The 26,864-nt window shown below is 45.4% G+C and overlaps 1 protein-coding gene across 2 annotated transcripts in view; it reads right to left on the bottom strand.

The window, feature by feature from the left end:
- The window catches only part of LOC134608650 (cytidine monophosphate-N-acetylneuraminic acid hydroxylase-like), a 273,312-nt gene that overhangs the window by 86,369 nt on the left and 160,079 nt on the right, over positions 1-26,864 (bottom strand). For both annotated transcript variants that reach the window (XM_063451660.1, XM_063451661.1), the window contains exons 6-7: positions 17,080-17,227; positions 16,212-16,293 (exon numbers count right to left, since the gene is read on the bottom strand). In XM_063451660.1, the coding sequence (XP_063307730.1) occupies positions 16,212-16,293; positions 17,080-17,227 (230 nt within the window). The remainder of the gene's footprint in view (positions 1-16,211; positions 16,294-17,079; positions 17,228-26,864) is intronic.

The following is a 26,864-nucleotide window of genomic DNA, read 5'->3' as shown; positions in this document are numbered from 1 at the left end:
CCAAAACCAAATAAAGACCATACCAAACCAGAACACTAGCTATCTCTCTCCTCAATGTCGATCTTAAAATACTGATTAAAATAATGTCAAACAGACAATCCATTTCTAGAATCAATAATCCCTCCAGACCAGGTTGGTCTTATTCCCAATAGGCAGGTGTCAGATAGCACCGAAGCATAGACTTGATTTGGCTAGCACAACACAGGAGAATCCCAATGGCAGTCATCTCGCTTGATGCCGAGAAGGCGTTTGACAACCTCTTGTGGCCCTTTCTCTACCAAATCCTCTCACGATACGGATTCCTGATGACATTCCTCTCCTTCATCCAGGTCATTTATCACAATCCACAAGGAGTACTCCTCCTCCCCAAAAATATCCTGCCACGATTCTCTCCCCTGCTCTTTGCCATCTCACTAGATCCCCTGCAGGCGATGCGCAAGAGATAGAGGGAATTAGAGTCCGGAACGCAAAATTCAAAGTCTCAGCATATGCGGACGATATCTTACTGACCGTAACGAACCCCGAAAAATCCATATATGCCGCATTGACCCCCTCATTCAGACCTACTCTTCAATATCCGGATACAAATTAAACCTAACAAAATCAGAACTCTTAAGGTGTTAACATCGAAAAACATAATCTGGAACGTCTACAGGAACGATTCCCTTTACATATTTGCCACTTGTCCAACACCTACTTAGGTATCCAACTTACTAATGATGTGTCGAACCGTTACGATACAAACTATGCACATGATGACCTTAAACAATGGCGGGCCTTGGGAATATCCTTGCTGGTCCGTGTCGCCTCTATCAAAATGAATCTCCTACCTAGATTCCTTTAGATCTTTCAGACCCTACCCCATACCATTCCACAAACCAGACCTCAAAGCAGTTAGCAGTGGACACCTTTATACGGAACAGATGCAAACCCCTAGTACGGAAAACAAGACTTTATGTCCCCAAACTATTAGGGGGACTTGGCCTACCCAATTTCGCACATTATCTATCAGCAACACACCAAGCCCAAATACAACAATGGCACCTGCCACCTAACCAAAAGAGATGCGTGGATCTTATAGTAATCCTGACAACTTATGAGACAGACTGAGGGACAGATTTGAACTGTCGTCCTTTCTGTCTCCTCTGACCCCTATCTGGAGGAACAAGCTCTTTACACCCCGCCTCACAGCAATACATTTTGCCCACTTTGAGAACAGAGATACCTCATGATTGGGCCACTTAAATCACAACAAGAAAATCATAGAATAGAGGGATATCACCGACAAGTCTGCCTTTACAACGTTCAACTACTTCCTATATATCCAGCTTAGAAGTTTCGCTTTCACGCCCATTATTCAACAAGTGGGCACTGCCCCCTTAACGCAATTCAAATTGGACTACATGGAGCACCCCTCTAGGAAAGGACAAATCTGTATACCAGAATAGCAACTCAAACAACACAAATAACACTCCCCTACATAACAGCATGGTAAACAGACTTGGAGCCCCCTGACAAACCCTCAAACTGGTCAGACATATGGGAAGCCATGGCCTCCATATCCATTTGTGTGACACACAAAGAACAGGTGTACAAAATTTTATTTTGTTGGTATTCAACACCCCAACGCCTAGCTTCCATACATCAAGCATCCTCCAATCAATGTTGGAAGGGTTGCTGAGAAGCAGAGCCTTACCTCCACTGCTGGTGGATATGCCCCAAGCTGAAACCCTTATGGCAAAGCATCACTGCATTGATCTCAAGACTGCTAGATCAACCATGCTCCCTAGACCCTTGGGCCCTGTTGTTCTCCAAGCCCCTGGAATCTTTTACCAGAGTAAAGAACAAGCTAATTGCACGCATAGCGCTGGCAACATGACAAGTGATAGCTGAAGTATTGTCAATACTAAACATACCATTGCCAAAAAGATACAAGACAGTGTAACCTCTCAGATTCATGAGACCCCCAAACAGTTCCATAAAACTTGGCTAACCGGGAATACAACCTTACCCAATATGGCAATGGCTGGCACAAACTTACACCTGGCTGCACATACCCTTTCCTCCCACCCCTATCCCTACTCCCCCACACCTTTCCCTGGGCCTGGGGAACCAGGCGATGCACCCGACCTCTCAACTTTTCCTTATCCTAGCGCTAACTACTCCCAACTACTGTCCCCTTTTAACCTCTCTCTTCTCTTCCCTTCACTCTACGCAGGACACACATACACTTGCCAACACAAAAAGCTGATTAACTCAGGGCTCGGCGCAGGGTGCAAGCACCACCACGAAAACAGATTTGCACACAGACTGCCTGCACGGAGCGTAAAACACATCACACTGGTAGTGGTGTACACCAAAGGACGAACACAACAGACCAACCCCGAACTATACAACTCGTCCCGCACGACTACCCAAACACTTACCATAGTGACTCTCAACACTGGCTTCCCAACATCCCACCGCGTACCCAGCTCTACAGATACAACAAATGCAAGGGTGAACAACAGACTCTAAGTGAAGGTTTTGCTTGATTAAGTGTATGCCATAGAAACTTGGATGTATGTACCTGTAATGCATCAATTGGTGTTGCAGCTTGTGTAGAGACACTGGTCTAAAAATTTGATCCTGTGTATACCTCTGTACTACTTCTGTTATCTGCTATTTTTGTACTATTCCCGACATATGTAATTTTACAAAAAAACACAGAAAAAAAAAGTTGGTGTGACGGTCTGACCCACTTTCACCGTCACGGGTTCCCTTTTTCTCAGCAAACGGCAAATATTCCTCACAGGCGAAATAACACTGGCATAGCATAACCCCCCACACATGAGCCGAGGCTAAATGCTGGGTAAAGACTCACTTTTAAAGGCACACAAGCATCATATTTATACAGTTTACAAACTCCTCTCAGCCTGGGAGATAATTGAGTTAGATGACAAGCTAAACTCAATTATCTCCAGGACATAAAAATACAGTATTTTAAAGCACCCCAAAAGTACTCCCAAAATACAATGAAACCCCACAAAAGTCACATCGCTGGATAGCTGGGATCTGGGTGAACAATATATCCGAAAACCAGATCCGTTTGGTAGTTTGTCTTTGCCATCGCATAGAGTTCTGACCGGTCTGCCACGAGGAGTATGCCGAAAATAGTTCCAGAAGAAATGTGGCAAGAGCCGGTCTCTGTTCGTGGGGTTTTTGCACAAAAACTATAAGAGTTAGACGAAAGTTGGTTTGTAGATAATGTTCCCCTTGTTCGGTAGTTTATAACTACCGAACGCTGTCCATGTGCACGAAATAGTATGTGAATGAGCCGTGCGTGGAAGTAGACCGGTGTTCGGGAGAGTGCCTGGCCGAAATCAGTTCCAGGCACTCGAAGTCCCGCTGAGAGTGTTCGTGCGTTAAGATGGCCGCCATCCATTGTTCCAACCATGTGCGTTCGTACGCACCCAGTAAAGCGTTCGACAGAATCTTTTTGATGTGGTTTCACGAATGGATACATAGTGTCGGTTAGTTTAATTAGTGTTCTGGGGGGTCTCCGACTGGGAACCGAATATTTAGGCGAAATAAAGTGGAGAAAACAAATCAAATGTACGAAATGAGTTCATAGTGATAGGGCTCTCCTTCACACTTGGCAATCTTTTTCTTTTGGTTATAGTGTGTATCCGAGCACCCAGATTGTTGTGTTTATAGTATTTTCCTCAAGAAGTTTTGTGAATGGGAAGCTATTGATAGCCTAAGAGGGTCATCTGACACTCTCAGCATATCAGCAGAGCCCCAGGCTGAGGTTTCCTGATGTAAGCCTCAAACAGAAGTGTATGGAGATGGGCAGAAATAAACTGCTAAGGACTAGAGTTGAGCGAACCCGAACTGAAAAGTTTGGGTTCGTACCGAACATTAGGTTTTTTGGACCCCGGACCCGAACACGGACATATCACTGTATGTTCGGGTTGGAGTTCGGAGTTCGGCGATTTAATGACGCGTTTTGAAAGGCCGCAGGGCAGCCAATCAACAAACGTTTGACTCGTGTGCCCTTAGAAGCCATCACAGCCATGCCTACTAAATTATGCCCCTACTCGCTATACCGCGAGTAGGGGCATGTGTATTAAACATGTGGCTGCTCACTGTTAAAAAAAAAAAAAAAAAAAAAAACACGCGCAGGGGTGGGGGCCGGGGGTGGGAGGACATTAGGTCCCCCCCAATTTTTATTTAGGGCCCCCATCCACCGCTCAGGGGTGGGGGCCGGAGGGGGAGGACAGTAGGTTCCCCCCTTATTGTTATTTAGGGCCCCCACCCGCCGCGCAGGGGTGGGGTCGGGGGGAGGACATTACCCCCCCCAATTGTTATTTAGGGCCCCCACCCGCCACGCAGGTTTGGGGGCCAGGGGGAGCACAGTAGGTTCCCCCCAAATTCTTATTTCTAGCCCCCACCCACCACGCAGGGGTAGGGGCCGGAGGGGAGGACAGTAGGTCCCCCCCTCCACATTCTTATTTAGGGCCCCCACCCGTCGCACAAGGGTGGGGGCAATTTTTTTTGTTGTTATTTTTTTATGCTGTTTACTAGCCACACCCCTACTCGCGGTATAGCGAGTAGGGGCTGAATTTACTAATACTAAGTAATCTTTACTTAATATTAGTAAATGTGGCTGAAAGATCAATTTAGGTGACCAATTTAGGTCTTTCAGCCTATTGGTAGATAGCTCCCTAATACCGTGTGAATTAGGGAGTTATCTACTGAGCGGCTGCTTATTTTATGTTATTTTTAAGTTATTTCCCTATGCACATTTGTTTGCAGGGCACTTGTCCAACTCTTACCCCATTTTACTTCCTTTTCCAGCCCTCTAGCCCTTTCCATGAGTTTTTTAGAGGCATTTTTGTGGCCAAAAGTTCGTCCGAACCCGCCAGACCCGAACATCCAGGTGTCCACTCAACTCTACTAAGGACTAAACACTTTGTGGTTCCACCTTGCCTAAGAGTTTAACCCACAAAGGTAAGCTGCTGCCAGATTACTATTGAGTTGTTATGGTGCCCGGAGTGATCCTTTAATGATCGTTTCTTTCACTACAGGTCTAATCTGCAAACGTATGTCTTTAAAGATGAATGATGAAACATTAAAGGGTCTTGTCTGACCTTGTAATGAACATTCTTGTTGAAAGGGCCTGCCATAAGTAGGTGTGAATATGATATAAAAGTACTTTTCACCATATGGATGCAAGATTCTCCATGTAATGTGATCAAGCAAAGTTGTGAGTTCATAGCATATCACTGCATCGATACAGAATGGAGAAACACCAAGACAGGGAGACTCCTTTTATAATATTTAAGGAGTAAATCAGTATAGAGAGCCTAAAAGGTCTCTTTAATAAAAAAACAGGTAGCCTAGATAAAAATGCATTTAATTATATACATCCTGCTTTTAGCTGCTATACTATTTAATTATGTAAATGGAACGGGGGGGGGGGGGGGTGTTAAACAGTTGCATAAATCCTCTCTTGGTGTCTGTAACCAAGACATGTTCTTTTCAAATATCCCTGAACCATGAAATACAGGTTTGTTTGTTTTTTACACTTCTTCACAACAAGAAGTGTTAAGTACCGTATATACTCGAGTATAAGCCGAGTTTTTCAGCACATTTTTTGTGCTGAAAAAACCCAACTCGGCTTATACTCGAGTCACTGCCTGTTGAGGGACCCTCGTATAAAAAGGCTGAAGGAGAACGACCTGTGCTGGGTGTGGCGGAACCAACCTCGCAACTGAGAACTGGAGAAGCCTGGTTGCTTGCCTCCTGCCCAGTGATTATGGTCCCTGGGAGGTATTGCCCTTTAAGGGACTGAATTGGGGCTTATGGACTGCTACCATAATGTACTGACCCTTTAAGAACTACTTTTGGACATGTGGATTGATATAATACTGTCCCTAGCCCTTTAAATACTTTGGGGACAGATTGGTACTTTTGTATATGGCACTTCAGACACAGTCGAAGCTGTCGAAGCTGTCGAAGCTGTCGAAGTTACCGAAGTCGTCGAAGCGGCCGGATTATTGCACTTTTGTTCCTTGTGTCTAAAGATTGTGTAGGGTGTGGCGGGAGGCGGTGCATGGAGGCGGGACAAGAGTGGCGCTTGCTGCGGAGTATGGGTGGGGCCTGTAAGGGGGCCCTTGATTTATTTTGCCCGGGAGCCCTGAGGGTTCTCAGTCCGCCCCTGGCCACACACCTTCCTGGCCTGCTTCAGGACGTCCTGTAAGCCTGTGTACTTATGCACAAAGCGTTGTACGATCAGATTACACACATGTGCCATGCACGGCACATGTGTCAACTTGCCCAACTTCAATGCCGCCAACAAATTTGTTCCATTGTCACAAACCCCTTTGCCGATATCCAGTTGCTGCGGAGTCAGACACTTTTCCACCTGTGCATTCAGGGCGGACAGGAGTGCTTGTCCGGTGTGACTCTCTGCTTTCAAGCAAGTCAAACCCAAGACGGCGTGACACTGCCGTATCCGGGATGTGGAATAGTACCTGGAGAGCTGGGGGGGGTGCCGTTGATGTGGAGCAAGACGCGGCAGCAGAAGAGGACTCAGCCGAGGAGGTTATGGAAGAGGATGGAGTAGGAGGAGTAGAGGAGGTGACAGCAGGCCTGCCTGCAATTCGTGGCGGTGTCACCAACTCCTCTGCAGAGCCACGCATTCCATGCTTGGCAGCCGTCAGCAGGTTTACCCAATGCGCAGTGTAGGTGATATACCTGCCCTGACCATGCTTTGCAGACCAGGTATCAGTGGTCAGATGGACCCTTGCCCCAACACTGTGTGCCAGACATGCCATTACTTCCTTTTGCACAATCGAGTACAGGTTGGGGATTGACTTTTGTGAAAAGAAATTTCGTCCGGGTACCTTCCACTGCGGTGTCCCAATAGCTACAAATTTTTTGAACGCCTCAGACTCCACCAGCTTGTATGGTAAAAGCTGGCGGGCTAATAGTTCAGACAAGCCAGCTGTCAGACGCTGGGCAAGGGGGTGACTTTCTGACATTGGCTTCTTATGCTCAAACATGTCCTTGGCAGACACCTGACTGTGGGCAGAGGAGCGGGAACTGCTCAAGGCGAGAGATGGAGTGGCGGATGGTTGAGAGGGGGCAAGGAGGACAGCAGTGGTTGACGTGGCTGAAGATGCTGGACCAGGAGGAGGATGGCGGCTTTGAGTTTTTGTGCTGCTTGTACTCATGTGTTGATCCCATAGGCGTTTGTGATGTGCGATCATGTGCCTACGCAAAGCAGTTGTACCTAGGTGGGTGTTGGACTTCCCACACTGCTGAGCTCTGCAATGACGCCATTCTGGTTGTGGACACAGCATGCATTGATTGGCGTGCTGTCGGGCTAACCCCGGGTGCCGATGCATGCTGTCTGACTGATGCAACCGCTTCACTTGTATCTGACAACTCAGCAAAGGAAGCAGCAGCGGGTACAACATAATCATCATCACACCGTACGTCCACGTGTGTAATGCTGCCTGCCTGAGATATATCCCTGTTATCTACATCCTCTGGCAATAATGGTTGCGCATCACTCATTTCTTCAAACGGATGTGTAAATAACTCCTCTGACATACCAAGTGAAGTGGCTGTGGTGCTAGTGTTGGTGGTGGCGGCAGGCGGGTGAGTGGTATCTTGAGAGGTGCCCGAAGCTAAGCTGGAAAAGGATAGTGCGTCAAGGTTCCGAGCGGAAGCTGTAGAAGAGTGGGTGTCCTGTGTTAGCCAGTCAACTATGCCCTCAGAACTTTTCAAGTTCAGGGTACGTGGCCTCTGAAAACTGGGCATTATTCTAGGGCAAAAGGGAATCACAGCACCACAACCACGATGGCCCCTGCGGGGTGGCCTGCCTCTGCCAGTCATTTTTTCTTGGATTAGTGGTACTATGCGTGCAAGCTACTGTGCGACCAGATATGAGTGGCACTGTGCAGTGGCAGAGGTTGGAAGAGGACACGCTGTAGGCCTGACACACCCGCTTGAAGACAACTAACTGCTATTCAATCTATAACAGTGAAAAAAAATATTTTGTTTTTAAATCAACGCTATTGTGACACCAGTGTCAGGGTACCTGTGGTCTCTACCTCCAAAAGAGGTAGAGACTTAGCTGTTCCACCATCCAGACGGTCTGATGACTCCCTTCCCCGCGGTCTATCCGGTCATGCAAGGCCGGCCGCGAGGGAGTGACTGCCTTTTACACCATCTAGGCAGGAAGTCATCATCAGGACACTCCCCCGGATCGACCTGTCAGTCAATTGCTGCAGGACCAATCAGGACGTCTCGGAGGTGTGGTTACTGCTCTGAACAGGGTATTTAACAGAGCTTCCTTCATTAGCTCATTGCCCTGTCGTGGTTCTAGCTTGTTCTAGTCACTCAGTGCTTGTGTATTCTATTATCCCTTTTGGTTTTGACCCGGCTTGTTTACCTTACTCTGCTTATCTCTGTTACCCTTGATTCGGCTTGTCTCTCGCTTACCTGTCTTCTGTTACCCTCGACCTTGGCTTGTCTTTGACCATTCTATACGGTACTACTTACGTTAGTCCGGCCATTCTAAGGTCCGGTATACGTATCTGGCTACTGTTTGTACTCTGCGTGTTGGATCCCTGTCCCGATCCTGACATTACGACAGGGCCAATGGATCCTGCAAGTACAAACAGTCAGCTGGCTTCTCCTGATCCTAGGTTTGAAGCCATGGATCACAGAATGGATCAGATGGCGCTTGCGCTACAGGCTCTATTATCTCATGCCAATAACCCACCAGAGGAGATACGTAATACCCCTGTTTCTCCTGTCAGTTTAGGTCTAGAGGTAGCCACAGTGGGTGCTTCTTCTTGCATTAACCCCCCGGCTTGTTTACCTTACTCTGCTTATCTCTGTTACCCTTGATTCGGCTTGTCTCTCGCTTACCTGTCTTCTGTTACCCTCGACCTTGGCTTGTCTTTGACCATTCTATACGGTACTACTTACGTTAGTCCGGCCATTCTAAGGTCCGGTATACGTATCTGGCTACTGTTTGTACTCTGCGTGTTGGATCCCTGTCCCGATCCTGACATTACGACAGGGCCAATGGATCCTGCAAGTACAAACAGTCAGCTGGCTTCTCCTGATCCTAGGTTTGAAGCCATGGATCACAGAATGGATCAGATGGCGCTTGCGCTACAGGCTCTATTATCTCATGCCAATAACCCACCAGAGGAGATACGTAATACCCCTGTTTCTCCTGTCAGTTTAGGTCTAGAGGTAGCCACAGTGGGTGCTTCTTCTTGCATTAACCCCCCAGTACGCTATGGTGGGGCTCCTGAGAAGTGTCGTGGTTTTTTAAACCAAATTAGTATCCACTTTGAATTGCAACCCCGCTCTTATCCTACAGATAGGGCAAAGGTAGGATTTATTATCACCCTACTTATTGAGAAAGCTCTGAGATGGGCCAACCCACTATGGGAGAACGATAACCCATAAGTGTATAACTATAACGCATTTGTAGCTGCTTTTAGAAGAACATTTGATCCTCGAGGTAGAAAGGTTAATGCAGCCAGATTACTGTTGCGCCTGAGACAGGAGAACCGAACACTGGTGGATTATGCACTAGAGTTCAGGTCTCTGGCGTCAGAAGTCAAGTGAAATGAGCAGGCGTATATGGATGTATTTTTGAATGGCCTATCTGAAGTAATCCTTGATGAGGTTGCTACCAGAGAACTCCCTGAGAATTTAGAAGATTTAATTTCGTTCATCTCTCGTATAGATGAACGTTTAAGAGAGACAGAACACTCGAGAGAGGAACCGGAGACCTTCTTTTAGGTTAGCCCCCGCTTTTCCAAGTCCTGACTCCACGGTATCTTTGCTTCCTGAACCTATGCAGATAGGTTATACCCGCCTCTCTGAGGAGGAAAGACAGTACAGGAGAAGAGAGGGTTTGTGTATGTATTGTGGAGCCAAGGGTCATTTACTCTCGAACTGTCCTAACCGTCCGGGAAACGCTCGCACCTAAGTCTCTCTAGAGGACAAGCCTTGGGTGTTTCTATTTTGTCCTCTACTCCTAATTATAAAGATCACAGGCTTCTGCTACCAGTTTCCTTAACTTGGGAGAAGGAAGTAGTAAGGGCTATGGCATTGATAGATTCCGGTGCTGCTGAGAATTTTATCGACCAAGCCTTTGCTATTAAGAACAATTTCCCATCCCAGCTAAGGGAGACACCCTTGGCCGTTGAGGCATAGATGGTAGACCACTACTAGACCCTGTTATCTTTCGTGAAACCATACCCATTAGTTTAAATGTTGGTATCCTACACGTGGAGAATTTATCTCTTTTGCTCATTTCCTCCCCTTCCGTTCCCATAGTTCTGGGGTACCCATGGTTGAAGAAACATAACCCTATTATCGATTGGGAGTTAGGGGAGATACTCTCGTGGGGCCAGGGTTGCCAGGATAGGTGTTTATGCAAGGTTTCTCCATTAGCTAATGTTAACATACCTGAGACTCCTATTCAGTCCACAGAAAGACAGATACCAGACCTTTACCTAGACTTAAAGGCAGTATTTGACAAGAAGAATGCCGATTCTTTGCCGCCACACAGGCCATTTGATTGTAAAATTAAGCTTCTACCTGGGACTATGCCTCCGAGGGGCCATGTATATCTTTTGTCTGTTCAGGAAAACTTGGTTCTAGAGGAGTATATTCGGGAGAATTTAGAAAAGGGATTCATTAGGAGGTCTTCTTCCCCGGCCGGGGCTGGGTTCTTTTTCGTTAAGAAAAAGGATGGCACGCTGAGACCTTGTATCGATTACCGAGGCTTGAATAAAATAACTGTCAGAAATGCCTATCCTATTCCACTTATTACCGAGTTATTTGATCGTCTTAAGGGCTCCAAAATCTTCACCAAGTTAGATCTCAGAGGGGCATATAATTTGGTGAGAGTCCAGCAGGGACACGAGTGGATGACGGCGTTCAATACTCGGTACGGTCACTATGAATACACAGTTATGCCGTTTGGACTTTGCAATGCTCCTGCAGTATTTCAGGATCTGATTAATGAGGTACTTAGGGAGTTTCAACATGATTGTGTCATTGTCTACCTAGACGACATACTGATACACTCTAGGGAGATTGAAACTCACCATAGACAGGTCAGAGCGGTATTACAGAAACTTCTGCAACATGGTCTATACTGTAAATTGGAAAAATGCAGCTTTGATCAGTCTCAGATAGATTTTCTTGGTTACGTGATTTCTGGGGAAGGTTTTAAGATGGACCCTGACAAACTCCAGTCTATTTTAGATTGGCCATTACCTAAGGGACTCAAGGCTATTCAGAGGTTTATTGGTTTCTCCAATTATTATAGGCGCTTCATTAAGGGTTACTCGTCTATTATTGCGCCCATTACCAATATGACCAAACAGGGGGCAGAAACTAAGACGTGGTCTCCTGAAGCTCTCGCTGCTTTCAAGAGGCTCAAATAACTTTTTGCTTCTGCTCCAATATTAGTCCATCCTGATACGACTTTGCCGTTTCTACTCGAGGTCGATGCCTCTGAGACAGGAGTAGGTGCGGTTCTGTCACAAAGATTAGCGGTAGATAAACCATTACACCCGTGTGTTTTTTTTTCCAGGAAACTTTCTGGGGCTGAGAGCAGATATGACATCGGAGACAGGGAACTGTTAGCAGTCATTAAAGCCTTAAAGGAGTGGAGACATTTGTTGGAGGGGACCCTACACCCTATTACGATTTTGACAGACCACAAAAACTTGTCATATATTGGGGAGGCTAAGCGCTTATCCTCTAGACAAGCTCGTTGGTCCTTATTCCTGACTCACTTCAATTATGTACTGACTTACAGACCTGGTTCTAAAAACTCTAAAGCCGATGCATTATCTCGCCAATATGAACCTTCTACTGTACCTGAACCAGTTCTTTCTTCTATAGTTCCGAAGTGCAATATCATTGCTAATACGAATCTCAGGATTCATTCTCCATTACTGGCCGAGATCATTAAGTTGCAACATCTCGCACCTAAACAGACCCCTGCGGGTCGTCATTTCGTTCCTCCTGCTTTTCAACTGGAACTTTTACAGTGTTTACATAATAGCAAGATGGCGGGACATCCTGGTATTCGCAAAACTTACGCCTTGATCTCTAAGGACTTCTGGTGGTCTACTTTACGGAGGGATGTTGAGGAGTTCATCGCTGCATGTGAAGTTTGTACTAAAACCAAACAACCCCATACGCTTCCATGTGGACTCCTGCAACCCTTGGAGGTTCCAGAGAAACCATGGTCCTGTTTGGCCATGGACTTTATTGTCGATCTACCTATCTCTAAAAGACAGACTGTTATCCTCACCATGGTTGACAGGTTTACTAGGATGGCACACTTCATTCCCCTGCCTAAACTTCCGTCTTCTCCCGAATTGGCAGAGATATTCGCCAAGGAGATTTTTCGCCTACATGGGATACCCTCTCAAATTGTATCGGACAGAGGCTCCCAATTTGTTTCCCGCTTTTGGAGGTCCTTCTGCTCTCAACTTGGTATTAAATTAAACTTTTCTTCTGCCTATCATCCTCAGTCTAACGGAGCTGCTGAACGTACCAACCAGAAAATTGAACAATATTTACGATGCTTTGTTTCTGAACACCAGGATGATTGGGTCGGTTTGATTCCTTGGGCAGAGTTTGCACACAACAATCTCGTTTGCGATTCTACTCATTCAAGCCCCTTCTTCATGAATTATGGTTTTCATCCGTCTATTCTTCCTTCGGATTCTCCTTCCCAGGGGGTGCCGTCGGTTGATGTTCATGTTGCCAATTTGAGGAAGTTGTGGGATCAAACTCGACAAATCCTTGTGCACAACTCTATGTTGGTCAAGAAACACGCTGATAAACGTAGAAGGGCGGCTCCGGTCTTTGTTCCAGGTGATAGGGTATGGCTGAGCACGAGGAACATCCGTTTAAAAGTGCCCTCCATGAAGTTCGCTCCTCGTTATATTGGACCCTACAGGGTGCTGACCCGTATCAATCCGGTTGCGTATCGTTTAGCTCTTCCTAATACCTTATGCATTCCGAACTCGTTTCACGTTTCATTGCTGAAACCACTCATATGTAACAGATTTTCCTCCACAATAGCCCCTCCTCGCTCCGTTCAGGTGGAGGGTCAGGAGGAGTATGAGGTCAACTCTATTATTGATTCTCGAATCTCCCGGGGGAGAGTACAATATCTGGTTGATTGGAAGGGATATGGTCCTGAGGAGAGGAGTTGGGTACCTCAGGAGGATGTTCATGCTCCCCGTCTCCGCAGGGCGTATCACTCTCGCTTCCCATCTCGTCCCGGTTCATTCCGCCCGGTGGGCGTATCTGAGAGGGGGGGTACTGTCAGGGTACCTGTGGTCTCTACCTCCAAAAGAGGTAGAGACTTAGCTGTTCCACCATCCAGACGGTCTGATGACTCCCTTCCCCGCGGTCTATCCGGTCATGCAAGGCCGGCCGCGAGGGAGTGACTGCCTTTTACACCATCTAGGCAGGAAGTCATCATCAGGACACTCCCCCGGATCGACCTGTCAGTCAATTGCTGCAGGACCAATCAGGACGTCTCGGAGGTGTGGTTACTGCTCTGAACAGGGTATTTAACAGAGCTTCCTTCATTAGCTCATTGCCCTGTCGTGGTTCTAGCTTGTTCTAGTCACTCAGTGCTTGTGTATTCTATTATCCCTTTTGGTTTTGACCCGGCTTGTTTACCTTACTCTGCTTATCTCTGTTACCCTTGATTCGGCTTGTCTCTCGCTTACCTGTCTTCTGTTACCCTCGACCTCGGCTTGTCTTTGACCATTCTATACGGTACTACTTACGTTAGTCCGGCCATTCTAAGGTCCGGTATACGTATCTGGCTACTGTTTGTACTCTGCGTGTTGGATCCCTGTCCCGATCCTGACAACCAGATATGAGTGGCAATATGCACTTGCAGAGGTTGGCAGAGTACACGCTGAAGGCCTGACACCCACTTTAAGGACACTGACTGCTATTAGCTTACAGTGAAAAACTTTTTTTCTTTTTAAAGGCACGCTATAGTGACACCAGATATGAGTGGCAAAGTGCACTTGCAGAGGTTGGCAGAGCACACATTGAAGGCCTGACACCCACTTTAAGGACACTGACTGCTATTAGCTTACAGTGAAAAACGTTTTTTCTTTTTAAAGGCACGCTATAGTGACACCAGATATGAGTGGCAAAGTGCACTTGCAGAGGTTGGCAGAGCACACGCTGAAGGCCTGACACCCGCTTTAAGGACACTGACTGCTATTAGCTTACAGTGAAAAACGTTTTTTCTTTTTAAAGGCACGCTATAGTGACACCAGATATGAGTGGCAAAGTGCACTTGCAGAGTTGGCAGAGTACACGCTGAAGGCCTGACACCCAGACACTTGCAGACAACTAACTGCTATTCAATCTATTACAGTTTTTTATTTTTTTTTTATTTTAAATGCAAGCTTAAGCTATTGTGACACCAGATATGAGTGGTGGCACTGGGCAAGTGGGCACAGTATCCACTGTGAGCCTGACACAGAAGCTGGCAGGCAGGCAACTGCAATTACATTACACAGAAAAAAAATAAAATAAAAAAAAGCAGACTGATGTTCTAGCCCTAAAAAGGGCTTTTTGGGGTGCTGTCCTTACAGCAGAGATCAGATGTAGTGGACACTGAATACCCTAGCCTAGCTATCAATTTCCCTATCAAATGAGCAGCAGCTACACTTTCCCTCCTCTATCTAAGAATGCAGCTTCAGAATGAATCTAATATGGATGCTGTACAGGAGTTGGGAGGGTCTGGAAGGGAGGGCCTGCTGCTAATTTGCTGGAATGTCTGCTGACCGTGAGGCACAGGGTCAAAGTTTACTCAATGATGATGAATAGGGGGCGGATCGAACCGCGCATGTGTTCGCCCGCCGTGGCGAACGCGAACACGCTATGTTCGCCAGGAACTATTCGCCAGCGAACAGTTCGGTACATCACTAGTGGTCTGGATCCGAAATTACTGTATCTCAATCAAATAACTATAGTGTCTGGACTTCCCTGGCACCATCCTATTGTTCAGTGTAATACCATATACTTTTCAGAGAAAAGGCAGTGTTTACAATGCTGCCTAGGGACACCTTTAGTGGCAGTCATTTAGACAGTGCAGCACTGACATTCAGCATTTCCAAGCTCTGCATGGAGACCCTGAACTGTTTCCATATAGATACATTGATTCAATGCATTTCTATGAGGAGATTCTGATTGGCCAGAGCAGCATTTGGCCTAGCTCCATTTCCTTGGCTAAGTTCATCAGAACTGACAATCTCAGTCAATCCAATGCTTTTTGATGGGAAAGCATTGGATTGGCTGAGGTAATCAATTTTGATTAAGTCAGTCGAGGAGGTGGATCGGGGGGCCCGAAGCCAGCAACGGCAGATCCATGCGAAGCAGGAATAAAAGTAAAATACTTTTTAAGGGTGGTATGAGGGGAATATGTTTTTAGGGTAATGAGTGACAACCAAGTTAGTAATACAATACAGGACATTCCAAAAATGATGCACTTTTTATAGAAATAAAGAAGAAAAAAATAGAATAAAAAGCATCCTATATCTGCAAATGCGGTTATGCAAAATACTAGATTGTAGTCTAATTCGGGCATTGAAGTCGAGATTGGCATTAAGGAATAAAGAAGGCCTATGACTAAAGGCACGCTAGAAAGTAGCATCAAAAGGGAAACCGTGAACACTGACTCACAAGTAGTGAGAGAAAAATAGTGGAATCTAAAGCATGCTGAAGAGACCCAAACCATATGCAAACGTTTCGTAAGGTAGGAGACCACCAGCCGCATCTCATACTCAGAGTCTAAGCACAGTGCTTACACGAGTATAGGCTCTCAAAAGTCCGATGATTCATGTCAGGAGTTGCCTAGGTGCACTATGCTCACTTACTGCCTGTGGCCCCATGAATTTTGCAGGATTACACTGTTTTGAGGCAGTTAATTACAAATAAATTGAGGAGCCCCCTCAACCAGTGTCCTCCTCGGTCAACAGTCAGGCCCACTTTTAATGCTTATTGATGCCCTGACTACTGGTGTAGTTTGCTGTGATTATAATAATCATTCTCCACTCATTGGTCCCAGAACACAAGCATATATTAACTATAAATAGTATTCTTACAAATTTAGAAGTTGTTACCTTTATATTCAGCTATGATGCATGTATCCATTTCAGGGTGGACTCCATCCATCAGTATCATAAATCTAAGATGTTCATCTACCTAATAATCAAATGTTAATATTGGTAAATATATTATATAAGCATCTTACAGTCTGTTAGTCAGCATTATCATTTATCAATTTTCTTGAGAAGCAACGTTTGCATTCCAGATGTTGTAGACTACATTTCCCTGATGCTTTACCAGCATTGTAAAAGAGCATTATGGGAGACGTAGTCTGCAACATCTGGAGTGCCACATGTTGCCTACCTCTGTTCTAGAGACTATATAATTAATAGAAGCATAAATTGTTCACAGACATAAACATATGGCATTCACTTAATTCATTAAGGGCTGCTGTTCGAAACCGCTGATTGGAATTTTTTCACTAACTGGTATATATAACAAGTTTTTTTTCTTCACTGTATATTTCTTTCCAACTTTAATAAGAAGGGCTGAGGAGGACTTACACAAAAGAGCCAAGCCCGAAAACAGTCCTAATACCCTGCTAGAGGTTTTACTATAAAGCAAAGAATTGCCTGAAATTGTAAAACCCAAAGAAAATACATTTTATGTTACAACTTTATTGAGTCCCTAATAAAACTTTATTTTATATGGTTGTCAGTTATCTAGGCCTACATGTTTAATAATTTTAAATTTTATGGACCAGTGTTATTTTTGTGACAATAGCTTTGGTTTTTAATTTGCACCTAGTTTATATCTATTGTAATTCATTTGTATCCTGTGCAGTGGAATTTGTTGGTGCCACAAAACTAAATAATAAATAGCCACAAAAATAGGATGTTATTATAAAAAAAACCAAAAAACTTTAGGACGGATTAATCTAACCTGTTGCCATATACCAAATTGGACGATATTGATGTTTGTTAATTTCACCCCACTATTCTCCAAGTACCAAAATACAGGGCGTTCAGTTTTCCCAACATATATCGGAACATCAGGTCTTTTTTCAGAAAGATGCTTTAGTGAAGGATAACTAGATAAGATGGAAAGAAAGATGCATTAGAATTTTATAACATGACAGGAGGCTTCGTATTTGCTTAAGTCTCTCTTTACTAGAACTCCACAGCAGCACAGAAAACAACCAATCAGAAAAAAGTTAGGTACTATAAAACTCCCCTCCCCATGCATCATTTCCTCTTTCTTTGCTGCTCCGCATCAGTACAGGTCAGAGTACCACTGCCTCCTGCTTATGTTGGTGGCTTTGGGTTTTATCTTGATTTATTGGGATTTATTTTTTGTATCTTTATATACTTACTTAGTTGTTCTTAGTTAATATTTGGCTTCATGTGTTTTCTTCTTCTATATATTCAGGTTATATATTTTTTGTGTTTAGTCATATATTTGTGATATATACTTCCTTCTTCATGCTAATGTAGTTTATGTGTATTGTACTTAGATATTTCGATGATGTTTACAATCCTTCCTTTGAATTGTTGCTCCCCCTGTCTCTTTGGGGAGTCCTTTCCCTTTTCTTTAGGGGGTTTGAGGGGTTTTCTTGGGGATTCCTTCCTATGTCCTTCCACCCTCTCCCCTCGCTACCCCACTATCTTTTTCCCGCCTTTACTACCCGCGGGCTGCTTGCACTGTGTCGGTGTTTCAGGAGACTAGCCTAAGCCTCTGGCTGTCTCCTGATTTTCCCCGAACCCCTTTCTACCTTCCGGCAGCCGAGGTACTCGCGGTCGGACGCGAGTACCCGGCGACCGCTCCGCTCTCCCACGTGGCCGCCGCCGCACTCAGCTCCTTCTCAGAGCCGCGGGAAGCCGACCGGGTGAAGGAGAGTGCACCTACCGCGGCCCCTCCTCCGTTCCATGGTGGTCGGTTCTCGGGTCTGTCGCCCTGCTGGCCGGCGGATTGCTATCAGGTTTGCCTTCGCTTGCTCTAATATGAATATGGTTTTTTATTTCTATGTATTGAGTGGACTGTGGTTTGGCACAGTAAGCATACAGGTTGCACTGACTATCCCATGCAACATCTGCCCGTGTCAATGCTGATTTGAACTCAGATCAGCTTACATAGTCTCCCCCTATCTGACAGAGTCTGCTAACCACACGAGGCATTCTTAGTTATGATGGGAGACGTTTACTGTGACTGCCATTCCACATTATGACTTGTATTCTTATCTTTTAGTTTCTAATAGTCCACATATTCTATATGCTTTGTGTGGTCAATATATATAGCTCATCCCTTTGCCTTTTAGATGGCAGACTTCATCTAGACTGCAGTGTGTCTTGCTGACTAGGGTGTATCACAGATTACTGTGGGTGTACTGTGGGTGTATCACAGATTGCTGTTTTTTCTGTCAGTGTACATCAGATTTAGTTTACAGTTTTGCTGTGTGCTCTTCTGACAGTGTTTATCACAGCTTTGGTTTTACTGCCAGTGTGCTTCGAGATTTAGTTTCCCTGACAGTGTATACCACAGACTGCTGTGAGATTTACTGACGTGAGTTTTGCTGAGAGTTTTACGGACAGTGCATATTGCTGTCTACTGTGCTTTCTCTATCAGGGTATACCACAGATTTCTGTGGGTTACAGGTTTATATGATCTCAGTTATATAGGCTCTGTACAGGGTGTATACTGTGTCAGTTATCGCTAGGCTTCACATCCTTCTCAGTATATATATTTTTTCTGCTCCTGCTATGGGACTCACCTGGGAGGCATTATCTGTCCATGGCGTATATATAAGCTACAGACCTGGCTCTGACTATAACTGGTATGAGAGACCAGTCTGCGCTGATACCGTGCAATTTTATCGGGTCATTGGGGGAATTCATTGAGGGCTATGGTTTAACCCTACTCCTGGAAGAGTCCGTGGTTCCAAAACCCTTCAGGCGATATGATGATGGTATCTATATAACGCTGCGAAAGTTCTAACAGATCTGTGTGAACATGTGCATACCTATTCACAGTTCAAGGACAGTATCGCTCAGAGTATCTTACATTCATGGACGTGATAGTCACTGGAACAACTCCCCCTTGTACCCAATACAGATGGAATACCACTATTTGCCTGCTGGGCATTTAGGGACTGCCAGTCCCGGTTCAAGTTACTCACGCAGCATTACGCTGTCAAAAAGGGGTCGATTGTCTAAGGATCCTATATCACAAGATGCCCTGTGGTTCTACAATTTTAGGGACCTCTACCCGAACTCAGAGGTCCTCGTTACTCATTCGATACCCACTGTAAAGCGCTACGGAATTGGAAGGCGCTATATAAATACATGTTATTAATAATATTATGGTATCACACAACCCATTGATTGGCCTGCTATGTCTGTGCCCATAAGATTGGCCTGCTATGTCTGTGCCCATAAGATTGGCCTGCTATGTCTGTGCCCATAAGATTGGCCTGCTATGTCTGTGCCCATAAGATTGGCCTGCTATGTCTGTGCCCATAAGATTGGCCTGCTATGTCTGTGCCCATAAGATTGGCCTGCTATGTCTGTGCCCATTAGATTGGCCTGCTTTGTCTGTGCCCATAAGATTGGCCGGATTTGTCTGTGCCCATAAGATTGGCCTGCTATGTCTGTGCCCATGAGAATGGCCTGCTATGTCTGTGTCCATGAGAATGGCCTGCTATGTCTGTGTCCATGAGAATGGCCTGCTATGTCTGTGTCCATAAGAATGGCCTGCTATGTCGGTGCTCATAAGAATGGCCTGCTATGTCTGTGCCCATAAGAATGGCCTGCTATGTCTGTGCCCATAAGAATGGCCTGCTATGTCTGTGCCCATAAGAATGGCCTGCTATGTCTTTGCCCATAAGAATGGCCTGCTATGTCTGTGCCCATAAGAATGGCCTGCTATGTCTGTGCCCATAAGAATGGCCTGCTATGTCTGTGCCATAAGAATGGCCTGCTATGTCTATGCCCATAAGAAGGGCCTGTTATGTCAGTGTCCATTAAATGGCCTGCTATGCCTGTGCCCCATCGAATAGCCTGCTATGTCGATGCCTACTTCAATGGCCTGCTATGTAGGTGACTTTTGCTTGGCTACCTTTCTGTGTCCATTCGTTTGGTCTGCTGGGCCTGTGCCCTACTGACGGGCCTACACTATTGGTACCGATCCCCTTTTGGCCGCCGGCCTGGGGTAATATCACGGAGGATAACCCTAAGCCCACCAGTGACATGGAGATAGGCAGGTGTCCAGACAAACACCGTTGCCATAGTGTTCAAGAGGACACAAGTATACGGCCATCTGAATATGGTGGGAAGGGTGAAGGCCCTAAACCTCAGGCCTGGAGGTTTAAGTTTCTTATGAAGACCCCGGACACATCCACGTTTTTCCTCCAACCGGTGATGGCACATCTCCGAGGAGAACTTCGCACAGGCAAGGACCGGTACACCTACGGGAGAAAGCTGTGTTTTTCCTTGCCCTTACCAGCTACTCCGTAGCTGCCTCCCGGAATCCTTATAGGTCCGGTAGTTTTTCCTGCGTTAGTTTGGCTCCTGGCCCTGCCCAGTGGGACTTACTTTTCTTACCTTCCGGCCTGCTGTTTGCCTTCTATCCGAGGTAGAATTGGTATTTTTCTCTTTTCTACATTAATTGTTGCTTTTTTAGTTTTTTCATGACTTCCTTTTCCTTTTCGCTCGGGTTGTCGTGAGGCCAGACTTGACCTCCTCCGCCCTCCCGGGCACTCGTGGATTGCGGAGAACGTCTCCAGCTTTCCTCAGACTACCAACGGTCTACCTGGACCCCGCGCGCGCGCACGGGATCCGGATAGTCGGTTGATAGTTTTCCATCGTTGTTCCAGAAGTTGTGCCCTCAGCCTTACGCTGACATTATATTGGTGCGCCCTACATTTTGGTCCCCCCCACTAATCTCTAGGGACTCTAGTTGGCACCACAGGAGGGTGCGGCCCTCCATCACCTCGATCTGAGTATATCGTTTTTCAGGAACGGAGAACGAACCCTCTCATACAGAACCGGATACTGATTTGTCGTTAGGGGGCTCAGCCCTCACTCGTCCTCAACCAGATACTGGGCTGGATACAGAGGACAGGTTGGGAGGGCCTTTTCTCACAGAGAGAACCGGTCACGGAGGTAGACTCTGCTGTTGGATACTAACGGGTGCGGCCCACTCAGGCTGACAGCCGGACGCTCTCACGGTATGCGATCACAGTAGTAGAGAGCGCGGTTCTCTCATGCACTCGACGCTCTACAGTACCGGCCATTTGTTCATCACACAGGCTAGTACCTGTGCGAGACTTTGATGACTACGTGGAGGGGCGTACCTTCTGCATTCAATTAGAGCTGACATCCACGCTACTGACTTCGTTCTAATGGACTGCCTGCCTAATGCAAGAATTACATGTTTAGACTAGATCCCTTTATTCTATCTCCTGTAATGGATCTACTGGATCCGGACCGCTGTTAAACACGCGAGAAATACTCGGAGGTATCAGGGGGGGAGTCTCCCGCTTATTTCCACGCACTCCTGGAAAGGGTACGGCTACCGGATGGTCCTCCGGTATTATGACTGCAGGTTTTTTGGGGCATGCTCTGCACCATATAATACAGAGATTGCTTTCTGTTTTGGATATCCAGACCATTACGAGCAAACTGCGCAGACAGTTTTTTCCCCATGTCAAGATGGCAAGAGATCCAGAGACCTTCATGGAGCAAACGGGCACTGCCTTGCTCGGGTAACATTATTAGGGAAGGCCTATTACCCGATCTGAAGGTAAAGCCGTACGTAGGGATCACTTGGTAACACCGGAAACCCTGGTTGTCTTGACTTCCCCGATCATTATGATCTTGGGATAGGATGGCAGGACTGCCCCGTCTCCTTTGAGCGTGTACCTGATGAACATGGTTCGGAGATAGAGGTCCCTCCGTCTATGCTCTATCTATCCCTCACGAGAGCCGTTTTGTTGGATTTGCGCTAACATATTCTTCAACTTCTCGCCGGGTGGGACAGGAAGGAACGTAAGATCCCCCTCGGTTTCTATTGCGATCCTGGTGGTGGACTTGGGCGCATTCTTTGAGTTTGGAGATCTACCTGCAGGGCCACATCGCCGATTGACCCTGGCACGATCGGAGGAGCCGCCTTACGGATCATGAGTTGAGACATGGTGGCAATTTCTTCTTGCGACCCTAAGTCCGATATTGACCTTCGGTATTTTACAACTACAGGCGACTGGATGATGGGTCAGCTTGCCAGCTCATGGATCGTCTGCTAGGAAACAGGTTGCAACATCACGTACAATGGATTTAACAGCGGATGGTGCTTTGTTCCGTATTTGAGATGCTTCGTCGACTGACATCTTCTTTGATCCATCTGCTGTCATTTATCATACTTGGTATGTCCAATTAGGATTACTCTGATATTTCCTGGAATAATTACCAGCGACACAAACAGCGTTGGATTGGTGAACTGAGCGTTGAAACAGCAAATACGAAGCCTCCTGTCATGTTATAAAATTGTAGATTATGCTAGCTTTAGTGTACCTATAATCTTAATTTTATTAATGACAGGAGGCGAGTATTTCCCACCCATTCTTGTCCCTCCCTTGTTTAAGGTTATAGTTTAGATTATCAGGTAAGTATGCAACTCTGTTCGTTGTCTCTGCTACCTGTCGCTTGTTCCTTATGTCTGTGTTTTTTTCCATAAGTAGGGTTGGGATATTTACATATTAGGTTAATTTGGTTGCTACATTGGGTACCTACATGTTTATTCAGAGTACATTTCATTGGATAATCAACCTGTTCGATTCTGTTTTTCTCTCGTTTCAGTTTACAGTCCATCTACACTATCTAGTTTGACGGTTACATTTGGATGGTGGACATCGTTATATTCATCGTATCTAGGACTTCGTTTCTTCCCCATGATGTTCTCTGCCTTTCATTTTGTTTTTGTCGCAGCTTGAAAGAGGAAATGATGCATGGGGAGGGGAGTTTTATAGTACCTAACTTTTTTCTGATTGGTTGTTTTCTGTGCTGCTGTGGAGTTCTAGTAAAGAGAGACTTAAGCAAATACTCGCCTCCTGTCATTAATAAAATTAAGATTATAGGTACACTAAAGCTAGCATAATCTACAATTTTTTATCATTTGTCCTGCATCAAAAGATGGAATTCATGTTGGCCTGGGAAAAAGAATTGCAGTTATCTTTAGTTGTATCAGAATGGTACAAATATTACCAATGCCCTTCAGGGAATGACTCAGTGTTCGAAACATCTTGTGAACCATTTTAAGATTTTGTGCAGATGGTACCTAGTACCAACCAGAATTTAAGAAAAATGTTTCCAGGTACTTCTGATAAATCGTGAAGAAAATGTATGCACAATTAGGTAAAATTTGAGATTCTTGGGAAAAGAAAATTAGAGAGAGTTAAAGATGAACAATTTTTACAATATAAAACATATTTTTGTTCATGATTCATGGTCATAATACATAAGTTATAATAATGCTTTATAAATGTTAAATGTTGTTTGTATGGTTGTTTTTTTAAAAATACAAGCCTTTGTAAGTTAATATGTTAACTTTTCATTTCTTTTAATTTCAAATTGATAGTCAAGGTCATGTGTGATTGTTTTATTTTATAATATTCATGTTTTTCATTTTTTCCTCTTATTCTTGTTACCTTTATTTTCTTTCTTTAATTATTACATATGATGTTTTATGTTTAAATCTGTTCAAATGTGTTAAAAACATAAATAAAAGAATTTGAAAGCCTAGCAGAAACAGTATTAAAAGTGGTGTAATGTACCAGTAGATAGTGTATGCTTACATTTGACAATTGTTTATATGTTTATAACAAAACAACCAATAATAGTTCAGTGACAAAGATGAACACTCCAACTGCAAACAGACAATCCCCTCCTCCATGCCTGTGAGATAATTGAGTCAGCTAAAGGATAACCCAATTATCTCCAGGCAGAAAAAAACATTTTCACCAAAACTTGGAAAGTGCCCTTAAACACATAGTATCCCCATAAATGTCATATCCCTGATGGCCCTGATCTGGGTGACCAACATATCCAAAAATCACCCAGATCAGTTCAGGGGTTTTCGAATTCTATGGAAGTCCCATTTTACCGACCGCACACGAGGCTCCTGCCCAAAACAGTTCCATGAGTTTAGGGTGTGCGGTCGGTCTATTTCGAAAATGGCAAAAAAACTAATAAATGCACGAACAGAGCCCCCTGGCTCATAGGAGTGATTGTTCTCCTTGTTCGTGGGAACAAAACTACCGAACAGCGCTCTCCTAGCTGTTCGGGAAAAGGAAGCAGGCGTTCATATGTTTTGACCGGTGTTCGGAAAGTCGAGTGTCCGATTCTAGTTCCAGACACTTGACGACCAAGTCCCGCTGCCTCCTTTCGTGCAAACAAGATGAGAGAGCACTCAATCGACAGTTCCCTTTGTAGATAATGAGTCAGGGGGGTGGTCGGTGTTCGGTAGTTTCAGCTACCGAACTAATAAAACATAAAAAGTCACGAATGGCCTTAAAAGTCTTGATTTAAAAGGCTCTTTTCTTCACATCCCATAACCCAGAAACCTTATTGGATATGCCCTAGATGTGAATGGACTAACTCCTGGTGAGTAGAAAAATGTGGGAGTTGTGGTTTCCCACAGCCCCCAGCTCACCTATTAGCCCATCTTGATAGCCCATCACCATCTAACAAAAGACCCAGAAACCCTCTTTCCAGTAGTATTGAGCAGTGGGACTATATATAACTCCCCTGGTTTAGTAAGACCCATAGGGTCACAAGAAGAAGACGGTAGTCTACCAGATTTAGGGGAACCCCTAGTGGCCCCTTAAAATACTGGTAAGACCATTAGCTCCTTCTGCTTCGGGGGAATGTTATATCACCGCCCTGAGAGAATGAGCTAAAGTAAAGACCGAAGAATTAGCCCACAAACTAGGTGATATTATGCAATGCAAAGATGAGTCTGTTGAAAAATTCTTTATTAGACTCCAGATAGCTTGGGAATTACTAAGCTACTGAAATATCGAAATCACCTCCACCAGACTCCTAATAAACTGCTTTATGGATGTGTGAATAACTACACTTCGTCACTGGCTTTTGGAGGGGCCTGATTGCCAGCCTCTTGCCTCAGGACTATGGCCCATGTCTAAAACTTTGTCCCCAGACTGTGAAAAAGGCTTGTGCCTTTTCCCTATGTGGTTCAGTAAATGGGGTTTACTGAACAAACCATCGAACATCCGGGCCACCCGCAAGTGGAGTGTTTACCTCATTTACCTCCCAGGAGCTGTGGTTAACAGCAGCTAATTGACGAACGGCTGGGTGGCCATCTTGTTTAGTCGAATGCGTTCAGCAGTGTTTGGTCGTCGAGTTCATGGAACTCAAATCGGACACGCGATGGCACGAACACCGCTGAACTTTACCTTCTCTGGACCTTCGACGGGAGTCGAATGGCGTTCGACAATATGAACGACACTTTAACTTTGACTAGGTGCACAAACGGTTCCTGTTCGACTATTTAAACAGTATTTGAACTATTGGAAATAGACTGGCCGCACAGCCAAATTCTCTGGAACTGTTTTGGGCATGAACTCATGAGTGCAGTCAGTCAAAATAGACTCCCTGAAGCAAGAGAGGTTCACCCACTGGAGCCTTGTCGGAGATCCAGGGTGGGTAGGAGACGGCGAGACCCCAACCAAGCTGCGTTGGTTCGTGGGATCTGCAGTGCTTATGGTGTCTGGTGCGGTGCTGATGGTCATTGGTAAGCACTGGGAGCATCCTTCGACGGTCCAACCCCCAGCTAGCCTGGGGCAACAGTCACAGGATGGTTTCCTCCTTTCCATAAGGACTGGTCTCCAGAATGCTAGACCAGAATAGAGGGCCCTTGATCACGGCTCCTTAGTTAAAGTTGCTATGGGTGTCGAAGTTAACTTGAATAATAAGAGATGGGTCACCCTTACTGCCCCTAAAGCAGGGGTTGACAGGAAGCCTGTTGAATGTTGGAATTGTGGGAGAAAAGGCCACATTAAGCGCAACTGTAAATGTCCTCCTAAAAACAGAAACCAGCAGAACAGTTCTGACAACTCTCATGAGACTCAGTCCTTACCACCACCCCGCCACAACAGGAAATTGACAACCCAGTGTCCCTGCACGCTTTAACTATTCCTGACATAGCTGGACCCTTTCCTACTGTTAATGTTACATTACCAGGTGATAGAATAGTACCTTCTCTGCAAGACACTGGGGCAGTCTGTTCTGTGGTGCAGGAGAAATACGTCTTCCCCTATGAGAAATCTGATGATGTGTTATCATGTGTGGGTGTAGATGGGACCCCTATATATATCCATCTAACCCACCAGATTAAGCCGAAGCTTCATGACTCCACTTCTCTAGTAACCAGATTGCTTGTTAGCTCTGATGCCCCTGTTAATTTGCTAGGCAATGACGTTTTGTCTGCAATTAATACCAACATTCAGTTTAGTCCATCTGGAGAGGTATGTTTGTCCCTGCCCCTAGAGGCAGACTACCTTTTACCCCTTGCAAATGTACTAGTAACCCTCCCTTTGCCCAACCCTGTGACAGAGGCTAACATTGACTTGACCTCAGTCCCCGACTCTCTATGGGCAACAGGGAAGACAGATACAGGCAGACTCTCTGTGCCCCCCAGTCAAAGTGAATCTACTGCCA

The sequence above is a fragment of the Pelobates fuscus genome, chromosome 4, assembly GCF_036172605.1.
Source record: "Pelobates fuscus isolate aPelFus1 chromosome 4, aPelFus1.pri, whole genome shotgun sequence".
NCBI classification, from domain to species: domain Eukaryota; kingdom Metazoa; phylum Chordata; class Amphibia; order Anura; family Pelobatidae; genus Pelobates; species Pelobates fuscus.
The sequence above is the reverse complement of the archived record's forward strand: the minus strand, read 5'-3'. Positions and strand labels throughout refer to the sequence as shown.